Genomic DNA, 18,582 nt, shown 5'->3' with positions numbered 1-18,582 from the left:
TAGAATATGCATATTAAGATGAATTATTGATTAGTTAATTTTATCCTGGCAAAAAAGCATGCAAAGAAAAAAATGAAATTAAAATAAAATAAACCACTTCCAGTTTACATTAAAAATGTTCTGAACAAAGGAAAAAAAAGGTCAGTTTTTCCACAATGAAAAACTCTGGTGGATATGCATACTGTAGAGTGATGAAAATTCACGTTTGTACCTACAACTTAGGGTCAATAAACCGAAGTCGATGTTTCATTTTGGTTGAAAAATGCACGGTTGACGCCATTTATTTCATCTGAAACTCCAGTTGTAGCATTTCAGAGCCTTTTGGGTGTTCAGTAACGTACAGTAACGGGGGTTCCGCGGGTATTTTGACAGCATGAGCAGTGGTTGATGCATTCGGTTTGTTGATGCCTTGAGGAGTTATCACGAGGGATTCTCAACGCAATGTATGCAGCGTGCGGCGGGGACGCCTTTGAGCACGGAAACGCAAATCACAAAATTCAGAATCAGAGAAATGATACAACTGAGAAAGCGAGCACGTTATCACGTTCATAAGGAAGAAGCGGCATCCGTGCGATATCTGTAATCTGTGTGATATAACGGTCTTTCCTGCACAGTAAAAATGTCCAGTGTTAATTCAGCTCTAACTTTGTTAATTTGGCTCTTAACAAATAACATTTGCTTCCACTCTGGAATGTGGGACCAAATGTTATCTGTTAAGAGTTAAATGAACACTGGACATTTTACTGTGTGGAGGCAAATGAACAAGCCTTAAATTACCTCCGGTACAAAAATGAATGAGAAAAAATATACTTCAGTCAAAATAATACTTCAGTCAAAATTATAGTAATTATATACATATTTAATTACCGTTTAAAAAAAAAGAATTATATTTGTATCAGAAAATAAAGTTATAAAATGAGCAGCTTTTTCATTAAAAGAATGAGCTGTCTGGCCAATGGCAGTAAGCTTTGAGAGAGACACAAGCGCTCAAAGACCTCATTAAATAGACACTCAGTTACAGCATCCGGGGCAGAGGTCAAGGGTTGGGGGTCATGCTCTCAGCTGGAAACCAAACAGCAGGAACCAAAGAGACACCTCTTCCTCTGTCTGGCCACGGGGTAGGGAGTGAGGTTCAGAAGGCTGCTGTCATCTAAACACACACACGCACGCATGCACGCACACACACACACACACACACACACACACACACACACATACAAATACACATACAGACACGCATGCATGCACGCACACATGCACGCGCACACACACACACATGCACGCACGCATGCATGCACGCACACATGCACACGCACACGCACACAGACACGCACACACACACACACCGGACACACACATGCACACACACACACACACACACACAGCAAAGTGAGTAACTTACTGATTTGCAAACAGAGATAACACAAATATAGCAGCGCATTACTAACACATAAGCGCATATAGACCATTGTGTGATGAACACACACCTTGGTTCTTCAGGGGTAATGGCAGAGTCTCTCGCAGTTTGCTCAGCAAGTTTTTCATCTCCCGCACATCCCTGAAAGATAAATTATTATGGTTATGTTTGTGGGCGGCAGTGTAGTATAATGGGTAAGGAGTTGGTCTTGTAACCTCCCCGGTAGGACACTGCCATTGTACCCCTGAGCAAGGTACTTAACCTGCATTGCTTCAGTATATGTCCTGCTGTATAATTGGATACAATGTAAATGTGTAAGTCACTCTGAATAAGAGCATCTGCTAAATGCCTATAATGTAAGGTAATGTAATGTTTGTATTCTCAGCTATTTGGCGATATTGTTCTAATTCTGCTCCATAAGCATTATTGAATAGACCTGAAAACGGAGGGAGAGGGAGGGGGGGAGACAGAGAGAGAGAATGTGTGTGTGTGTGAGTGTGTTGAGAACACAGAAAAGGAGAATTAAAGTTAAATTATTCCCTTGGGACTTGGATTCAGAAAATGCGCATCCTGCCAAGGTGAATATCACATTTAAGTGTTCCCATATCCGAAAAGACAGTTTAACTGCACATGCCGACAGTCAATTGTGAAGACAATTACTGAGATCAGTGTACCCACACAGTGCCCCCCCCCCCCCCCCCCCAACCTCTCAGTGCTCTCCATGTCTGTGTACATCAGCCAGGAATAGTGCAGGCAGTCCATAGGGGGTGACCATCTGTCCTCTAGAATGGGTACATCTGAGCTCTCATCTATCCTGCAGTCCACAATGGGCTCGGTGTCAGACCTCCCTGCAGAATTACACACGCACACACACACAAACACACACAGACCACACACAAACACAAAAGAGAGTCAAAACAGCTCTACGCCACTGTGCTGTGTCAGTGCTGTGCAGGGTTATGCTGTGTGTTTGCTGTGCTGTACGATAACTGTGCAGGGTTATGCTGTGTGTTTGCTGTCCTGTAGGTTCACTGTGCAGGGTTATGCCGCATGTTTGCTGTGCTGCAGGTTTACTGTGCAGGGTTATGCTGCATGTTTGCTGTGCTGTAGGTTTACTGTGCAGGGTTATGCTGCATGTTTGCTGTGCTGCAGGTTTACTGTGCAGGGTTATGCTGCATGTTTGCTGTGCTGTAGGTTTACTGTGCAGGGTTATGCTGCATGTTTGCTGTGCTGCAGGCTTATGGCACACAGCTCTCTCTTACCTTTCCTTTGCAGCTGCAGGGATCCCAGGAGGCAGACGGATTTGAGCATCTCAGAGATGTACATCTCCAGGCAGCACTGCAGCTGGATGAAGAGCCTGCATATCTCTGGAGGGATCTCCCCGTCTTCTGGGCTGCAGAGATGCACAGTACACACTGTGATGGGCTACTGTGCTACACTATGCTGTGCTACCGTGCCACACTCTGATACTCTGTGCTGTGCTGCGCTACTGTGCTACACTGTCCTGTGCTACTGTGCTACACTCTGATACTCTGTGCTGTGCTACGCTGTGCTGTGCTAATTTGCAACACTGTCTTGTGCTACTGTGATACTCAGTGCTGTGCTACACTGTGTTGTGCTACTGTGCTACACTGTGATACTCTGTGCCATGCTACACTGTGCTCTGCTACTGTGCTAGACTGTGCTACACTACTGTGCTACACCGTGCAGTGTGACTGTGCTACACAGTTCTGCCAGGTTTTTCTAACTGCTTTAACACCCTGCCAGAAGGTTTAACAAAGACCATAAAACAGGGGTAAAATAGCCGTGGCATCACCTTACTGACAGAAAACAGAGAAGAAGTCCAAAATTACAGATTACATTCTTAACAACCAACAGAACAATGCAGATGTTAACGGGCAGATATTTGCTGGGTAAATGTTTATGATCCCTGTGGGAATTACTAAGATGTTGGCAGAAAGTAACCACCAGGCACCATCTGTTGGTTGTTACCAATGTGCTCTTGGAGTGGTGGAACTCTTCTCTGTTTTCTATCAACTAACATGACATCATTATCCTTGATGGAAATTTTTTTAAGGGTGCACAAGGGGTGGACATTCTCTGTGTGCCAATGATAACTGATGATGAATGAAACCTTACTTAAACAAGATGTGTTGTACATGTGTGTGAACAAAGGAAATGCCTGCTTGAACTGTACAACTCTTACTATCCTGTAACTAGTAGGACATGCACTAACACTAAGTCATGTTCAGAATTACTGATCACTGTCTTGTGCAATGATCCATGTGCACCGAAAGAAAAGATCAAAGATCAAAGATCCACTGCCATATACCACTGTATGTATGCCATGTTTTTCAACATAAGCCCAATCTAAGAGAATGGGTGCTTTCTCCAAGTCCATCAGAGATGATTGGCACCTTCCCACTGTATGCCTGGATAATGTAGAAGAACCTGTACAACTAAACTGCACTGTAAACATGTACATGTGGTTACATATGGTTATATGGGTCATGTACCATGTGTTATCTGTTACATGCTCTATTTTCAGTAACATTTTATATCCTAGATATAAACTATAATGAGATTACCTTGTCAAAATGGTCATACTTCCAGTTAATTTCTGAAGCATAGACACGTCTTTATGAGTCTCAGTTCTGAAGTTCTAAGAATAGTCTTAATTTCCTGAAGTTGATTTTGTTCTATTTTTTATTTTTTCATAAATTGGTCCGTTTCACGTGGATCCGGTTTAGAGCAATATAACTTCGTTTGGGCATCCTTCCTAGGAGAAATCTTGACATAACGAGCACTGCTTTGATTAGCCACAGGGTGGCGCCATAATCCATTCCTATTTTGCCAAGGTTGCTCGGGGAGGGGATCATGTGATTTTTAAAGGGCTGATGCTCAAAAATCATGCATATTCAGGTAGTGAGGTAGTGCCACAGAAATGGTGGTACAGTTTTGATCATCATAGTTATTTTCTGCAACTTCAAAACTAGTTCAACTAAATTGGATTTCCCACCACACACACCGTAATGACTGAACAGGTGATCCATATTTCCCCGACATCCGTCTTCTCCGGTGGACCACACGAGTATCAAGTATCAGGACCAAGGACAGCTCGTATCTCACGGTTATCTAGCAATGTCGCAAGAAATTCAAACAGACGTGCTCAGCTTCCTTACCCGTAAATTACAGAAAGATGTTGATGTGCGGTGCGAGCCATCTCGCAGCCTTTGGTTCTAGTCTCGTGCATTTCCGCCCGCAGAGAGGGACAGTCGATCGATATCTCTCCGATGGAAATGACCAATTCGCGATACAGCGCCACAAGTGTGTTGAACTCCTGGACCGTCTGGAAAACGATTACAAAAAGCATCATTCTCGTTGAAGTATAAATCTTACAAAATGAGCATACTACTTGTTATAGAGGCAGAGCCCATGTAGCTCGTCTGAACACTTTGGCTGGACGCCTAGGACAAGAGCGCATAGATGCTAACATGATTATCATATATTCTGCCTTTAGTGCAGCACTGTTTATGTTTGCACAAGAAGGTACAAGAATCGATCTTTCACTGTCCAGATCGGAAGACCGCAGAACATACTGCAGGTCTTCGATGTATGCATTGGCTATTGTTTATGGCTACCTTTTTATATTCACTTGACTAATCACCGTCTTCAACACTGCGATACTAATCACAATCTCTGTTATAGGCTAAATAACATACGGCATTGTTTATTTAGGTGCAGTGCGGATTAAATGCTTTTTGAAATAGGCTAGATTACAGTACCCGAATGACAAGTCTACTAATAAGCTTCAGAAGGTCCATTGGAGTGTGAGAGTTTGAGTATGAGGTTGTTGACTGGGCTTGCAGGATCTGTAAAATTGCATATTAACCGTCTTGACTGCTGCACATGAATATAAAATCATTTAGCAACGAGATATGTCAGTGCGTGTTAGATTATTACGTTATTTAATTAATGCTGAATGCTGCTACTCAATGCTAATGACAATTCGACCTTTAACTTCAAATTTAGCCATCCATCACTGAAATACTCTGTTCAATTTATTCTAAACACAATAAAATTGTTCGCAATAAAATAGTGTATCTGCACATGTCGCGAATAGACATGCTGTTGATAGCTGAGCTATGCCACAGAAACTGGAACAAAAAAAAAGCATAATGTTGCAGGCGGCACTCACCATCCTGCAGTCCTCCACCGCGCGCACGGCTTTTCGGGCGCTCTCGGTGCTTTTCCTGCGTTCTGGGTCCCCGTAAGGCGTCTTGCTAATTTGAAATATGCTCCCGGTGGATCTGGGACGGTTTTTTCTCCCATCTGGTGCAGAACACATGCATACACATCCACAAATAAAACCTACGGCGATGGATACTCGGTTTGTTAACGGCTGTACACCTTTTATTGTTGTTCTGGTTGTTCGAGGCAACAGTGAGCGAATCGCTCGGCGTTGCCTCTCCTCTGCAGTCTGTCTGCCACGCAGTCGTCAGCGCGGGAGTGAAGGGTGCGCGTTCTCCACACCGCGCTGCATCTCACGCACAATGCGAATCACATTCAGCGCCGCACCAGCCTGCTCGCGGTTACGAGTTCCCGTGTATTACTGCGGAATACAGACACTAGGGTTATTGACAATGCGAGCTCCTCTCTTTATTAGCCTGTCATCTAAAAGCAGTACTCGAGCACATTTGAATCAAGTATACCCGATGGCCATGCACGTAGGCGGTGTATCGATTTTTATTTATTTATTTTTTATATCTGCAATAGCCGCTCGCGAAGAGTTTCCAAGGTCTTTTTTTTTTTTAGAATGAACCTAACCTTGGGCAGAGACTACGTTCAGTAACTAGCAATCTGACGTGACTGGGAACGCTCCACACTCGTAGGGAATACTGATGCGATCCGCCAAATGGACCCGAGACGATACAAATACCAAATTAAATGATAGACAGGTAGGGGAGACCTAACGCTTTTAGGGTTTCACTTAAAGTTATAAACACATATTGACCCACAAACACGATATCCTTTTGCTATGATTGTTCACCATCAGCGTAGTTCTAGGACACTGTTGTTGATTGCAGTTAACCGAAAGGACCATAAGTAAAATGTTACAACTTGCCCCGTAGACGGGGAAAGTTGGGCCATAAGTAAAATGTTACAACTTGCCCCGTAGATGGGGAAAGTTCAAACAAGTCCGGGGCACATTACAACAGTGGTGAACAACAGACTGGAAATAACCTTAATGCAATGAAAGGTTGGTGAATCATACATTTCATACCCTGTTCACACTTTTCACCTTTGATACTTGCATGGCTGTGGCCATTATTTAGTCAAAGCACATATGACACTTACTATTAAGTGATTAATATCTCCAAAGACAAGGATAAGAGTAAGTCCTCTCCACAGTCAAGTAGCCAATATATAAAACACTTTAGTTGACACTTAAAAAAAAACAAACAAAAAAAAAAAACACTTTTAATAATTAATGAAAAAGTTTTCAGACAATCCCACCACATATGCAGGAGAAGTGCATTGTTACAATACCCAAGTGAAAACAAATATCATTCTAGCTCAGGCGCAACTACATAAAATGTCCCTGGTTGAACATGCCCCACATTAGTTTGTGCCCCGGTCTCACCTAGACATGTGCCTGTTGGTTTGTAAAAGTGCAGCCAGAAATGTAATTGCTATTCATATTCTGCTTTTATAAAAATACCACTACCATTATTATTATTATTATTATCATTAATAAGACATTTCTATTCAAGGCTCAACTGAAGCATCCCATGATGCTCAGAAGGCTAGGACCCAGTGCTTGCTGAGGATTGGTGGGCACTTTCTGACTTATCTCTTCTGCTAGCTGCCATATTTTATATTCTGTTGCATTTACAGAAGTAGACTATTCGCGTAGCCTAAATTATTGCAAATCAAGTGTTCAAATCACTTTACAAATGTCACCAGCTGCCCTTTAATGGGGCAAGTTCTGGTTAAATATTTTATTTAGAATGAGTTGTTTTCCTGTGCGTTTACAGCCTCCTGAATGCTCTACTACTGGCAGTAGATAATGAGGATGAAATAATCAAAACAATAAACATGCACAGTTAAAGCTTTGTATTTATTTAGCTATATCAACTGTTGTAAATAAGGAAACAGGTTTCAGAACACAGCAGCAGGTATGCATTTAACTCCTCCAGTTATCTCATAGGGAATAACCATCCATTTGCAAATCAGTTGAAGCCATTACATGGCACCTGTTAAAGCCATTTAATGGCGCTGGACCTTGAAAAATATATTGTAGAAAACTTTCTTTTTTTATACTCTTAAATTACTCCTCCTGTGGCTGTAAAATGAGTGCTGTGTAAGTATGGGTTTGAAAACAATTGTAAATGTAAAATTATAAATGAAAATTTACTTTATGACTCCAACGACAATGCATCAGGTGTTATCTAAGAATTCAAAAAGAAAAAAAAATTCTCAAGATATATATAAATATAAAGGCAAGGCACTTTTTTGGTTCCTGAAACTACAGAAAAGGGCAACATAAATTTAGTACCAAAATCAACCCCTAAAAGGCAATGTTTTCTTAAATTCCAGTTTAAATGTAGAATTTAAGCCAACAGGTCTGGCTTGAGGAAGTAGTCCTGTGGTGCTGTACATACAGACCACGAAAAACACACAAAACCAGGTCCTTACAGCAATCTGCAGCCACAGCTTCAAACTTCACTACAGGAGCACAGAAAGCTTCACCAAAGTGACATCTTAGTAACTCATCGGTTAAGAACCCCGTCATGTGACACGGGTGTGAGAACCGCACACGTACACATCAGACCATGAAAGAGCATCAAAAGAAAACAAACAAAAAAAAACACCCAACTCAATAAATATTCATCTCATACCACTAAAAATAACACCAATCAATGCTCTACGCCAGGGCTACCCCAACCCAGGTCCTGTAGATCTACTGTCCTGTAGGTTTTCATTTCAACCCTAATTTGGCACACCTGACTCTCCTAATTAGCAGCACAACGAGATCTCCAGCTGTTCAATGAGGTGAGCTTTGTTAGTGTTGGAGTGAAAACCTGCAGGACGGTAGATATCCAAGAACAGGGTTGGGCAGCCCTGCTCTACGCAGTGAGGCCCTCCCTGTTACGATGGACAGCATTAGCAAAGGGGCTAGAGAAACCTCTCAGCCTTTTATAAAGGACAGCCAGCCCCGCCACTTCCTGTGGAGTCACATGACTCTCCCCCCCCCCCAGAGACCCTCACCTGTAAAAATACTAACCAATAGTCACTCCGGAAAAAAAACCCTTGAACTGACAGCCACGCAGGGTGGCCGGACGGGTGAGTGGGTTTTTTTGTTTGCTTTGTGTCCGATGGCGATAAAGCTGTGTCTTTTCTGCAAGTCCTGAGCCGTTCTGCTGATGTGCGAGTTGTGAGAGACAGACGTGTGCATAGGTTTTTACTGTATGGTAAACATTTGACTTCGAGAAGGGCAGTGATCTGCGGTTTTTTTTTTATGGTGATCTCTTGAGAAGGTGAGAGGAAGTGTTCAGCTCTAATCTGCAGAATACATTTACTCTTCAGACAGGACATCAAACTGTGAGGTAGCCCTGGGACAAGTACCGTCTGGCTCTGTTCGTGACCTTATACTTCCGAAGAAACAAATTAACTAATGGAGGACTGAAAGAGAATACCTGGGCGTTCCCTCTGTGAAGTTCAAGTCAGCGGTGGCATGTTTTTTTGTGGGAAGGGAATTTTACAGAATTAAGTTGCATGAGCACTTTCACACACAGCGTGCAATACTTTTTTCCCCAAAAAGGGAAGGAGAGCCACAGGAGTTCACCGCAGGTAGAAGAAGAGCCACAGGATTTGTAAAGTGCTCAGTGAAGCCGCCATTCGAATTTCTGCCCAAGAGGCACAAACCTCAGATGTTTGAACCAGGACCACTCCTCTTCCTCCTCTTCTCCCTCCTCCCCCGCTCCTCAGCGCCCCCGCTCCACAGCGCTGGCGTCAGAAGGAGGAGAAGAGGAGGAAGCAGAGGAAGAAGCAGACGGACAGGCCGATGAGCCAGTTGATGGAGCGGATGTAGACGAGCACTACACCCTCCACCCTCCAGCCGCGGGAGTTGGCCGTGTCCAGGACGCCCAGGCCGTACCCGCCGTGGGGGAAGAGCCGCCGCCCCGCCGGGCTGGGCTGCCTCCGAAACCCTGCTGGGGGAGGGGCGGAGAGAGCGTGAGGGACACGCACAGGCACAGACACAGGCACAGGCACAGGCACAGGCACAGGCACAGACACAGGCACAGGCACAGGCACAGACACAGACACAGGCACAGGCACAGGCACAGGCACAGGCACAGGCACAGGCACAGGCACAGGCACAGGCACAGGCACAGGCACAGGCACAGGCACGTCTGCTGAAGAGGATGAAGACCCTTCATTTCTCACAGATAGCTCGTCACACATTTTGCGACAAAGCAAAACTGCACGCTAAAAATGAGGAAGCAACCCTGAACACGAGCTCAGTAACGTGCCGTGACGTCACATACTTACAGAGCATGCCCAGAACACCGGATTATTAAGGAATATCATCATTTTGCAGCCATTAGACATGCCTTTAGCCAGTATCCTTACACAAAGCATCACAAGGCTATCGTGTTACAGTGCTGCAGTGCTAGCCTGGTGATGGTACTCCCTGTGAGGACGAACAGCGGCGAGGTGCTGGCGGACTTACCGCCGAAGATGTGGAAGAGCTTCCGGGTGCTGGGGAGTGGCCAGCGGGAGCACCCGGACTTCTGGAAGTTCTGCTTCCGGCTGAGGTAGAGCTTTGGGAAGAAGGTCTTCATTGTGTGGCTGAGCTCTGAAGTAGGAAGGCAACGGATTATCACAGCTGGGTGGAGGAGTGGGAACTGTTCTACACCACAGATAACATTCTCTCAGTTCTGCACAAACACTCAAACATTCTCACAGTTCTGCACAAACACTCAAACATTCTCCTAGTTCTGCGCTAACACTCAAACATTCTCACAGTTCTGCACAAACACTCAAACATTCTCCTAGTTCTGCACAAACACTCAAACATTCTCCTAGTTCTGCGCTAACACTCAAACATTCTCATAGTTCTGCGCTAACACTCAAACATTCTCCTAGTTCTGCACAAACACTGAAATGCTCCAGCAGGGCGGCGCTGCAGTCGCCGGGCCCTGACCTTTCTGGAAGAGCACGTGGGTGATGAGGGTGCGGCAGAGGGGGCAGGGGGTGCTGGCGGCCCGGTTCTTGGCGAGCGTGCGCAGGCAGGGCTCGCAGAAGACGTGCCCGCAGGGCTGGCACATGTAGGGGCTGAAGAAGATGTCCAGACACACCGCGCACGTCAGGCTCTCCCTGTCCGCCACCGCCGCCGCCGCGTCCTCGTCCTCGCTGCTCGTCACGTTTCCCATCAGCCCCTGCACGGACCAGGGCGGGGTCAGACTGAATCCAGCTCTCTCCTATGTGTGTTACTTTAGCCCTGAATCCAGCTCTTACCTGTGTGTGTTACTTTAGCTCTGAATCCAGCTCTTACCTGTGTGTGTTACTTTAGCTCTGAATCCAGCTCTCTCTCCTGTGTGTGTTACTTTAGCTCTGAGTCCAGCTCTTACCTGTGTGTGTTCTTGCAGTCGGCTCTGTATCCAGCGCTCTCTCCTCCTCTGTTTCCTCCTCTGGCTCTTCAGACGATTCCTCTCTCTCTTGCTGAGCCTGGGCGGAGCCATGCGGGTCACCACAGCCCTGTCCAATTGCAGGCTCCTAAGAGGCGCAGTCTGCTCCGCCCCTTCCTCTGTCTCCTCCCCCTCGTCCGTGCTGGTCAGCGAAGGCCGTCGCCTCCTCAGAGTATACACTTCCGGGACGGGCGTGGTCTCCGGCCTCTCTTCCAGCTCCGATTGGCCAGCAGCAGTGGGGTGCGGTTGGGGAAGGGCAGACCCCGACTGAGCCTCCTCACCGAGTGGGCGTGTCAGTTGGGAATCTGTCAAACTTCCGGATTGGCCAGTCCAAGCTCCGCCCCCGCCGCTACAATCCAAAGCGCGGGCCTTCCTGCGCGCTGTTTTAACTGGCCCTACGGAACACTCTGGAACTCTCTGGTTTCTCTGTGGTGTAGGCAAGGGGACCGTCCCACCGTTAGAGAGGCCGGCGTCCGCCTCGTGCGGCCACGCCTCCAGGGCCGTCGGCCAGAGCTCACAGCCCGTGACGGCCGGAGGGGGAGGGGCCTCCCAGGCGGCGGCGGTGGCTCCGAGGGGCGGGCGCACGGCGCGGCACTCTCGCCCCGCCCCCCCGGCGGACCCGGGCCGCCTGCAGTCCACGTCCAGCCGGCTCTTGCACAGGTGCACGGTCAGGTCCAGGCCGCAGGGGCACTTGGCCTGGTTGACGAAGTTGAAGCCGCCCAGGCGGGCCCCGCAGTGCTGGCAGCTCAGCCGCCCCAAGGTCCAGCGGGCCTGCGGACGCAAAACCCACACTCACTGTCCTCAGAAACTAGGTGTGTAAACTCTCCAGCCAGTCACAGCACCCTCCTCTGCCTAAGATCCGTTTAACATAATCTTATTCATTTAACTCCGACCAGTGATTCACCAATCTGCAAGGTCATGCTAACTGCTCAATAACGTAGGTTTACACAGTACAGCAATTACTTTAGTACCCTAGTGTCTGTGCTTTGTGTTGAAGAGTATGCTATTTACGTAACAAAGAGCTTTCTTACCTGATGGATAGACGTCAGGATCCAGGTAGGCAAATTGTCAAAGTCCATGTGCCAGACTCTGCACTCTGTTGCCACATTGTCAACAGCGTCAATCTACCCAGGAAAAACATGCCACCTATCAGCCTCAGTTTTGCAGAGATCAAACCTTAGGCCCACTCTGTCACAGTATTCTCTGAGGAGACTTCAGGGTCTCCTCACCTTTTGATTATAGTCATATTAACATGCTGATTCAGCAGGTTAATCCTGTAATAGAGATTCTGGTCTGGCACCTTATTAGCCTTTCTGTCTTGAGACTATGGTTTGATCTGAACTATTCAGCTATGTACAAGTTTTTATATTGCGAGCTGGTTGTCCCCAACTTAAGCAATCATTGCAAACTCAACTTGTCCGTGAACATGCACAAGGTGCCCATATTTAATATAAAATGCACCTCAGAATTAGAAGGATGCAAATTCCATAACAGCTAGCACAGCTAAGTTAAATAACTACGGTGTGACTAAAATGCAATTTTTGACAAAGACTGCGACTAAAATAAACGACAATTTGACATAATTAACAGTGTCCTGTAGAACAACTCTAGGGAGACAGTGGGAAGGAAAAACCCTGGAAAATGTTGAACAGGGAGGATTCCCACTATTTACGATTATCATTAGGAATCAATGCACCAGCAGCATCATACAAATAACGTCCAATGTTAGAAGCACATGCAGGACCTACCGTAAGCAAGCAAGATGCATCCACCACGCATTTACGACACTTCCTGCAGCGAAGTACGGACACCTTGCCTGATGTTTCCATGTTCACCAGCACCAAATCCTGGAATGAAAACCTGTTAATGACCATTCCCTGTCGTTCTGATTGCCTCACTGGTCAACGGTTAAATTCATAACATTGTTAACGTTATCCACAGTACAAAGAAAATACGTGTATGTTATACCCACCCCTGGTGCAATGCCATGTAGTTACTATGACATTTTAAACATGCTTGTTTTCGTTTGCGATTCTATTGTTAAATCGTGGCTGTAGAACAAAACAGTTCATAACTTCCAGAGAGGTAGAATCAGTGACTGGATATATCACAAAGCTAGCAGGTCAACTTAGAGACGACGAAAAAAGCAATGTCTTCATGGCTTACCAACTTTAACATTACAGTAACTCAACAACCTGTAAGTTAGCGTACGTGGTTATTTTTGCAGATTTTACATTTTCTAAAACATTCCCAAACATGTCTGCGCGGAAAGCTGATGCGCTAAGTTCTACGCATGAATAGCTAAGCAGACTAACGTTATAGCGTTGCTGTTAGACTAACTACCAAGCTAGTTTAAGTAACAGGCTAAGGCAGAAGTGAGGCTGAGAAACTGCTTAACGATGTAATGTATTTTACAAGAAACGTGTTATTCGAGTAGACATTTAACAGATTAGATACAAACTGATTTGACACATACTGTTAGCTAGCTACATTCAAATATATAGCTTCTCTGACTTAGCAGCTACTTTAGCTAACTAACATAAGCTTGTCCAATAATACATTTTGATCTCGACGCTCCAGCAACAGCAGAAATAACAGTGTATACTAAATCCAATATTACGAAAAACGTTAATATAATATGTTAAATGTAGAAATATTACATTTACCTACACAAAAATGTAATTGAAGCTTCTAAAACAAAAACCCTGTTCCACAACACTCCTCCCCCTGTTGTTTTGCTGCCGCTAGCCATGCAAAGTTAAGTTAAAAGGACGGTGACGTTAACTATTGACTACGGCAACGCAGACGTACCAAACCACCACAATATTGCAAACGTTACAAACCGCATTTGCGCGTATTGGACCAAGCGTAACACAAGACACTTACAGAGCGTTACATAATAATAATAATAAGGCTGTTGTTGTTGCTTCTGCGTAAGTTTTATTTTGTTTATTTGATAATCTGTATTTCATTTCAGTCAAATTAAACAGAGGAAAAATGGTCACCTTTATTGCTGAAAAAGGTTTGACAATCTGGCGGGTCAGTTCTGTTCTACAGTGAAAAAATTGTCGGCTTAGGGAAGGACACAATTTGAATGGAGGATATCAAACATGTGCTCCGATGAAGTTTGTCCTAAAGATTGTGAGTTACAGATTTTCATAAAATGTTAGCTACTTCCCTCGGCTGTTACTAGGATAAATATATCACTGAGATGTTTTTCTTTAGCAACTGGTGTGCCTAAACAACATGCCTTCCTTCCTTCCTTTCTTTCTTTCTTTCTTTCTTTCTTTCTTTCTTTCTTTCTTTCTTTCTTTCTTTCTTTCCTTTTTATTTGTGTCTTTCTTCTTGGTCAGTTGTTTTGATTATAGCACATTTGCAGATGATGTTATGGGAATAGATGTATTGTAGTCCTTTAATATGATTAAATATGATTAAATAATACAGATACAAAATGTTTGGTTAATTAGATTTACAGTGCAGCAAACCCCAAATGAAGGCTGTTGCTAGGTATAAATTGTGTTAGTGGCATCGGGTATACCTGCACGCTGCATTATCATAATGCATGTGGCATAACCTGGTCAGCTTTGCTGTTGATTAAATTTATTAAGTAAGTAATGACACAAACAATTTCAATAAGTTTCATTAGAGAAAATCAAATAAGACCTGAAAACTCAGTAACTGAATATTCGTCAGGTGTTCAGATTCTTCCTGTAACATCTTGAGAGTCCACCCCTTCCTCTCCACCTACTCAGCTCAGCTCTGTAAGTCCAGGCGCTGATCATCTCCCCTCTGGACTTCTGCAGCTCATTGCTCCCTTCCAGCTGGCCTCCCTGTCCCTGTCATCAGGCCTCTGCAGCACATCCAGAATGCTGCTGCTCGTCTGATCTGCAACCTCCCCAGACTCGGATCGCTGCAAAGTAGAAACCTTTGTGTGTGCTAGAATTAGTGCTAACCTTGGGACAGCACTTTTGTATGTTCAACATACTCTCAGTACCACCCTCCCCCCCAACACACACACACACACACACACACACGCCAATATCATGTTTTATGTTAGGTTCTGGCTCACTGGTGATGGAATTAACTTCCCACTGCAGTCAGAACAGCAGCAAACCTGCCTGAAGACTCACATCTTCACCACTTGACCCCCTTTTGATATTCTGTTTTACCTTGTGTTCTGTGTATAACTGTGTGTTATCGATCTAGATAAACCTCATTTTGTTACAGTCTAAATTGTTATTTGTTATGTTAATATTGCTCTTAATGCTGATCATAAATGGGTCTATGTGCCTACTCAGCGGTACCCCATTTTTGTATTCCTGAGAATAACACTGATGTTTAGCCTATCTATTACTGTTCGCTGCTCTGGATAAGATCGTCAGACGAACAATGTAATGTAAGGTAATAGTGCACGATATAATCGGCCAAAAACAGCGTTGAAGTCTCCACGAGCCAGACTCAGAGAAACGCTCAGAGATCGTCCACGCGGTTTATGCTCACGCCAGGTGGCAGCAGCAGACTTCCGCTGCGCTCGCGGAGCTGACCACGGTGCTGAGATGAGAGGTAACGGACGCGCCTTAGCTCCTTTCCCAACAAGTTCAATGTTGTTTTAGCTGTACATGCGAACTCTTATATTTAGAAAAAAAATAAGAATTGACTAAAAATGAACAAAATTTTGCATTTGATTGGTCGAAATTGCCCAGACAAATATGCCGATCATGTAAGAAAATCGGGTTACTAAATAATATTTACATTAAACAATTTTGATAAACATTTATTTGCGTTCTTCCGTCTCTTATTTGTGATTAAAAAGTCATTACGATTTTAACAACATTTTTGTTTAATGTACATTTCCCGTGTCGTCCATGTCTTCTGTGCATAGCCTATATAATACCTAAATGCTATTCGTGCACAGATGTTGATAACAATTTGCATTGACCAAAAAATTAATAAAACGCAACACATAGTCAACAGCCTGTTGGCTATCGTCCTTAAAACGAGACAGCTGTAAATGATGTTGAATGTAGGCAATTTAGAAAACATGAAGAAATAAAACAAGCAAAAATAGCTTCCTCATATCGCGTATTTTCTGAAAATGAAAGACTTGTTTGGAGAATGACTACTGCAAAACTGTGTACCGTTCTCTCAGTCAACTGACGTACTTTCCACCGTTGGTATAAATGAATTCACATCGTCACCAGCCGTCAGTGACACCCAGACGTGTGTTACCAAGACTCCAGATCACATCACCACCGGCTCTCTCTAGGATGGGGTAGAATTGGACTGTAGTGCTTGTGCGAGGGGTTGAAGATTTCCGTCGTGGTCGATGCTTACTCGAAATGGAAAGTACAAACAACACAACATTTTCAGACGGGACCGGACTGAACGAGAACGCGACTACTTTATTCAAAGTGGCCCTGAGTTACCAAATCGTCACCTCCATGTTCCTTGGAGCACTTATTCTCTGTGCCATATTTGGAAATGCGTGTGTGGTCGCGGCCATCGCTCTGGAGAGGTCCCTCCAGAATGTGGCGAACTATCTGATCGGATCGCTGGCCGTTACGGACCTCATGGTATCGGTGCTGGTTCTGCCCATGGCGGCACTTTATCTAGTCTTAAATAGGTGGACCCTCGGTCAGGTAACTTGCGACATTTTCATTTCTCTAGACGTGTTGTGCTGCACATCGTCAATACTACACCTATGCGCAATAGCTTTGGACAGATACTGGGCTATAACAGACCCCATAGATTACGTGAACAAAAGAACTCCTAGACGCGCAGCCGTCTTAATCAGCGTTACCTGGCTGGTAGGGTTTTCTATATCTATCCCGCCGATGTTAGGATGGAGAAAACCTGAGGACAGAGCAGACCCTGACGCCTGTAACATCAGCCAAGATCCCGGGTATACCATCTACTCAACTTTCGGCGCGTTTTACATCCCGCTGATTCTAATGCTTGTTCTCTACGGGAGGATATTTAAGGCTGCCAGGTTTCGAATTCGAAAAACAGTCCGGAAAACGGAGAAAAAGAAAGTTTCGGACAAGTGCTTGGCGGTGTCGCCAGCCCTGTTTCACAAAAAGACTAACGGGGAGCTGAGCAAAAACTGGAAGCGGAGCGTGGAACCCAAACCCAGTTCGTGCGTAAACGGCGCGGTCAAACACGCTGAAGACGGCGAGTCACTGGAGATCATTGAAGTTCACAGCAACTCCAGAAATCACCTTGCCCTGCCTAACACTCCACAGTCGGCTGTGTGTTTCGAGAACAGAAACGAAAAGAGCACAGAGGCCAAGAGAAAAATTGCCTTGGCCAGAGAACGCAAAACAGTAAAGACCCTTGGTATCATAATGGGAACGTTTATTTTGTGTTGGTTGCCATTCTTCATTGTGGCTCTGGTTTTGCCCTTTTGCCCTAAGAGTTGCCACATGCCCGCGTGGTTGTGGAACGTGATTAACTGGCTTGGCTACTCGAACTCTCTTTTAAACCCGATCATATATGCGTACTTCAACAAAGATTTCCAGAACGCTTTCAAGAAAATTATTAAATGCAAATTCTGCAGACCCTGAGCATAAACTGTCATTTGCTTTTCCTGCAATTAAGTTGCTGACATTGGACCATTTAGTTTTGTTACCATGTGTTAAAAAACTGAATATAAACGACTTTTATTATTATTATTATTATTATTATTATTATTATTATTATGATTATGATTATGATTATGATTATGATTATGATTCTTATTATTATTATTATTATTATTATTGCTGTCGTTGTTGTTGTTGTCACAGTCGTCGTCGTTGTCCTGATCTTCCCGACCATAAGATACCTACTAAAACGCCTGATAAAGTCGACCTGTGTAGTTATGGAGAAGCCTTTGCTATCAATCTCAGAAACGAAATCGTCATTGATGGACATGGTGCCAGGTTTTTCAGGGTGTTTATAAGCTTTACATTATCCGGAGGAATATAAAAGTACAGTTAGTGCCATGGCTTGCTTAGAATTTTACATTTCCATGAAGATGCATCTCAGTGTATGTTAGGCATTGTGATCATTTTGATGGACCAGGAGGAACCTACTGCCCGAGAGTATCATCACTATAGGTTTTGCTTCGTCCCGTTAAGACAATAAACAACTTTGTGACAGACAGATGCGTGCGTGTGTCCACTTTGTGTACTTAAGCCGCAGCTCTCAACAAATTATCGCAATACACATTCGTTCAATTAATGTGTATGCTCAGTTTTTCGTTTTATGAAGAAGATCGACTAATCATGTGCTTTTAATGGGACATTACGCGCACTAAATGAACTGACACAATTTGATGCGCGTATGGAAATTCAAATAACGATCAACAGAAATAACAAATCAACACTGTAGCTACTTTTCTTAGATACACAAATATACGCGCGCGTGATATGCAGTATGTTATATGCCTTATATGCATAAATGCATTATACAATAACAATAATAGTGCTT

The 18,582-nt window shown here is 44.3% G+C and overlaps 3 protein-coding genes across 6 annotated transcripts; 1 reads left to right on the top strand and 2 right to left on the bottom strand.

Moving 5' to 3' along the window:
• Positions 1-263: 263 nt before the first annotated feature.
• Positions 264-6,358, bottom strand: LOC135239990 (regulator of G-protein signaling 7-binding protein A-like). The gene is made up of 6 exons (XM_064309047.1): positions 5,616-6,358; positions 4,600-4,766; positions 2,680-2,810; positions 2,124-2,265; positions 1,488-1,558; positions 264-1,150 (listed from the first exon to the last, which is right to left on the bottom strand). Exons 1-6 carry the CDS (start codon positions 5,763-5,765, stop codon positions 1,059-1,061), a joined length of 753 nt encoding a protein of 250 aa, XP_064165117.1. The 5' UTR covers positions 5,766-6,358; the 3' UTR covers positions 264-1,058.
• A 1,161-nt stretch (positions 6,359-7,519) lies between these two features.
• Positions 7,520-13,913, bottom strand: rnf180b (ring finger protein 180b). Of its 4 annotated transcripts, none has more exons than XM_064309043.1 (7): positions 13,783-13,913; positions 12,861-12,959; positions 12,144-12,236; positions 11,056-11,883; positions 10,629-10,863; positions 10,155-10,280; positions 7,520-9,633 (listed from the first exon to the last, which is right to left on the bottom strand). In XM_064309043.1, exons 2-7 carry the CDS (start codon positions 12,939-12,941, stop codon positions 9,434-9,436), a joined length of 1,563 nt encoding a protein of 520 aa, XP_064165113.1. In that variant the 5' UTR covers positions 12,942-12,959; positions 13,783-13,913; the 3' UTR covers positions 7,520-9,433. The 4 variants fall into 4 exon arrangements, with proteins under 4 accessions (XP_064165113.1, XP_064165112.1, XP_064165115.1 ...); XM_064309042.1 differs by having other exon boundaries at positions 13,779-13,910; XM_064309045.1 differs by having other exon boundaries at positions 7,520-9,630; positions 13,779-13,910.
• A 2,419-nt stretch (positions 13,914-16,332) lies between these two features.
• LOC135239358 (5-hydroxytryptamine receptor 1A-alpha-like) lies at positions 16,333-18,248 on the top strand. Its single transcript, XM_064307960.1, has one exon. The coding sequence runs from the start codon at positions 16,452-16,454 to the stop codon at positions 17,673-17,675; it is 1,224 nt and encodes a 407-aa protein (XP_064164030.1). The 5' UTR covers positions 16,333-16,451; the 3' UTR covers positions 17,676-18,248.
• The last annotated feature ends 334 nt before the right edge of the window (positions 18,249-18,582 follow it).

This window comes from Anguilla rostrata, chromosome 14 (assembly GCF_018555375.3).
Source record: "Anguilla rostrata isolate EN2019 chromosome 14, ASM1855537v3, whole genome shotgun sequence".
In the NCBI taxonomy this organism is placed as follows: domain Eukaryota; kingdom Metazoa; phylum Chordata; class Actinopteri; order Anguilliformes; family Anguillidae; genus Anguilla; species Anguilla rostrata.
Note: the sequence above shows the minus strand (reverse complement) of the source record. Positions and strands in the feature narration are given on the sequence as shown.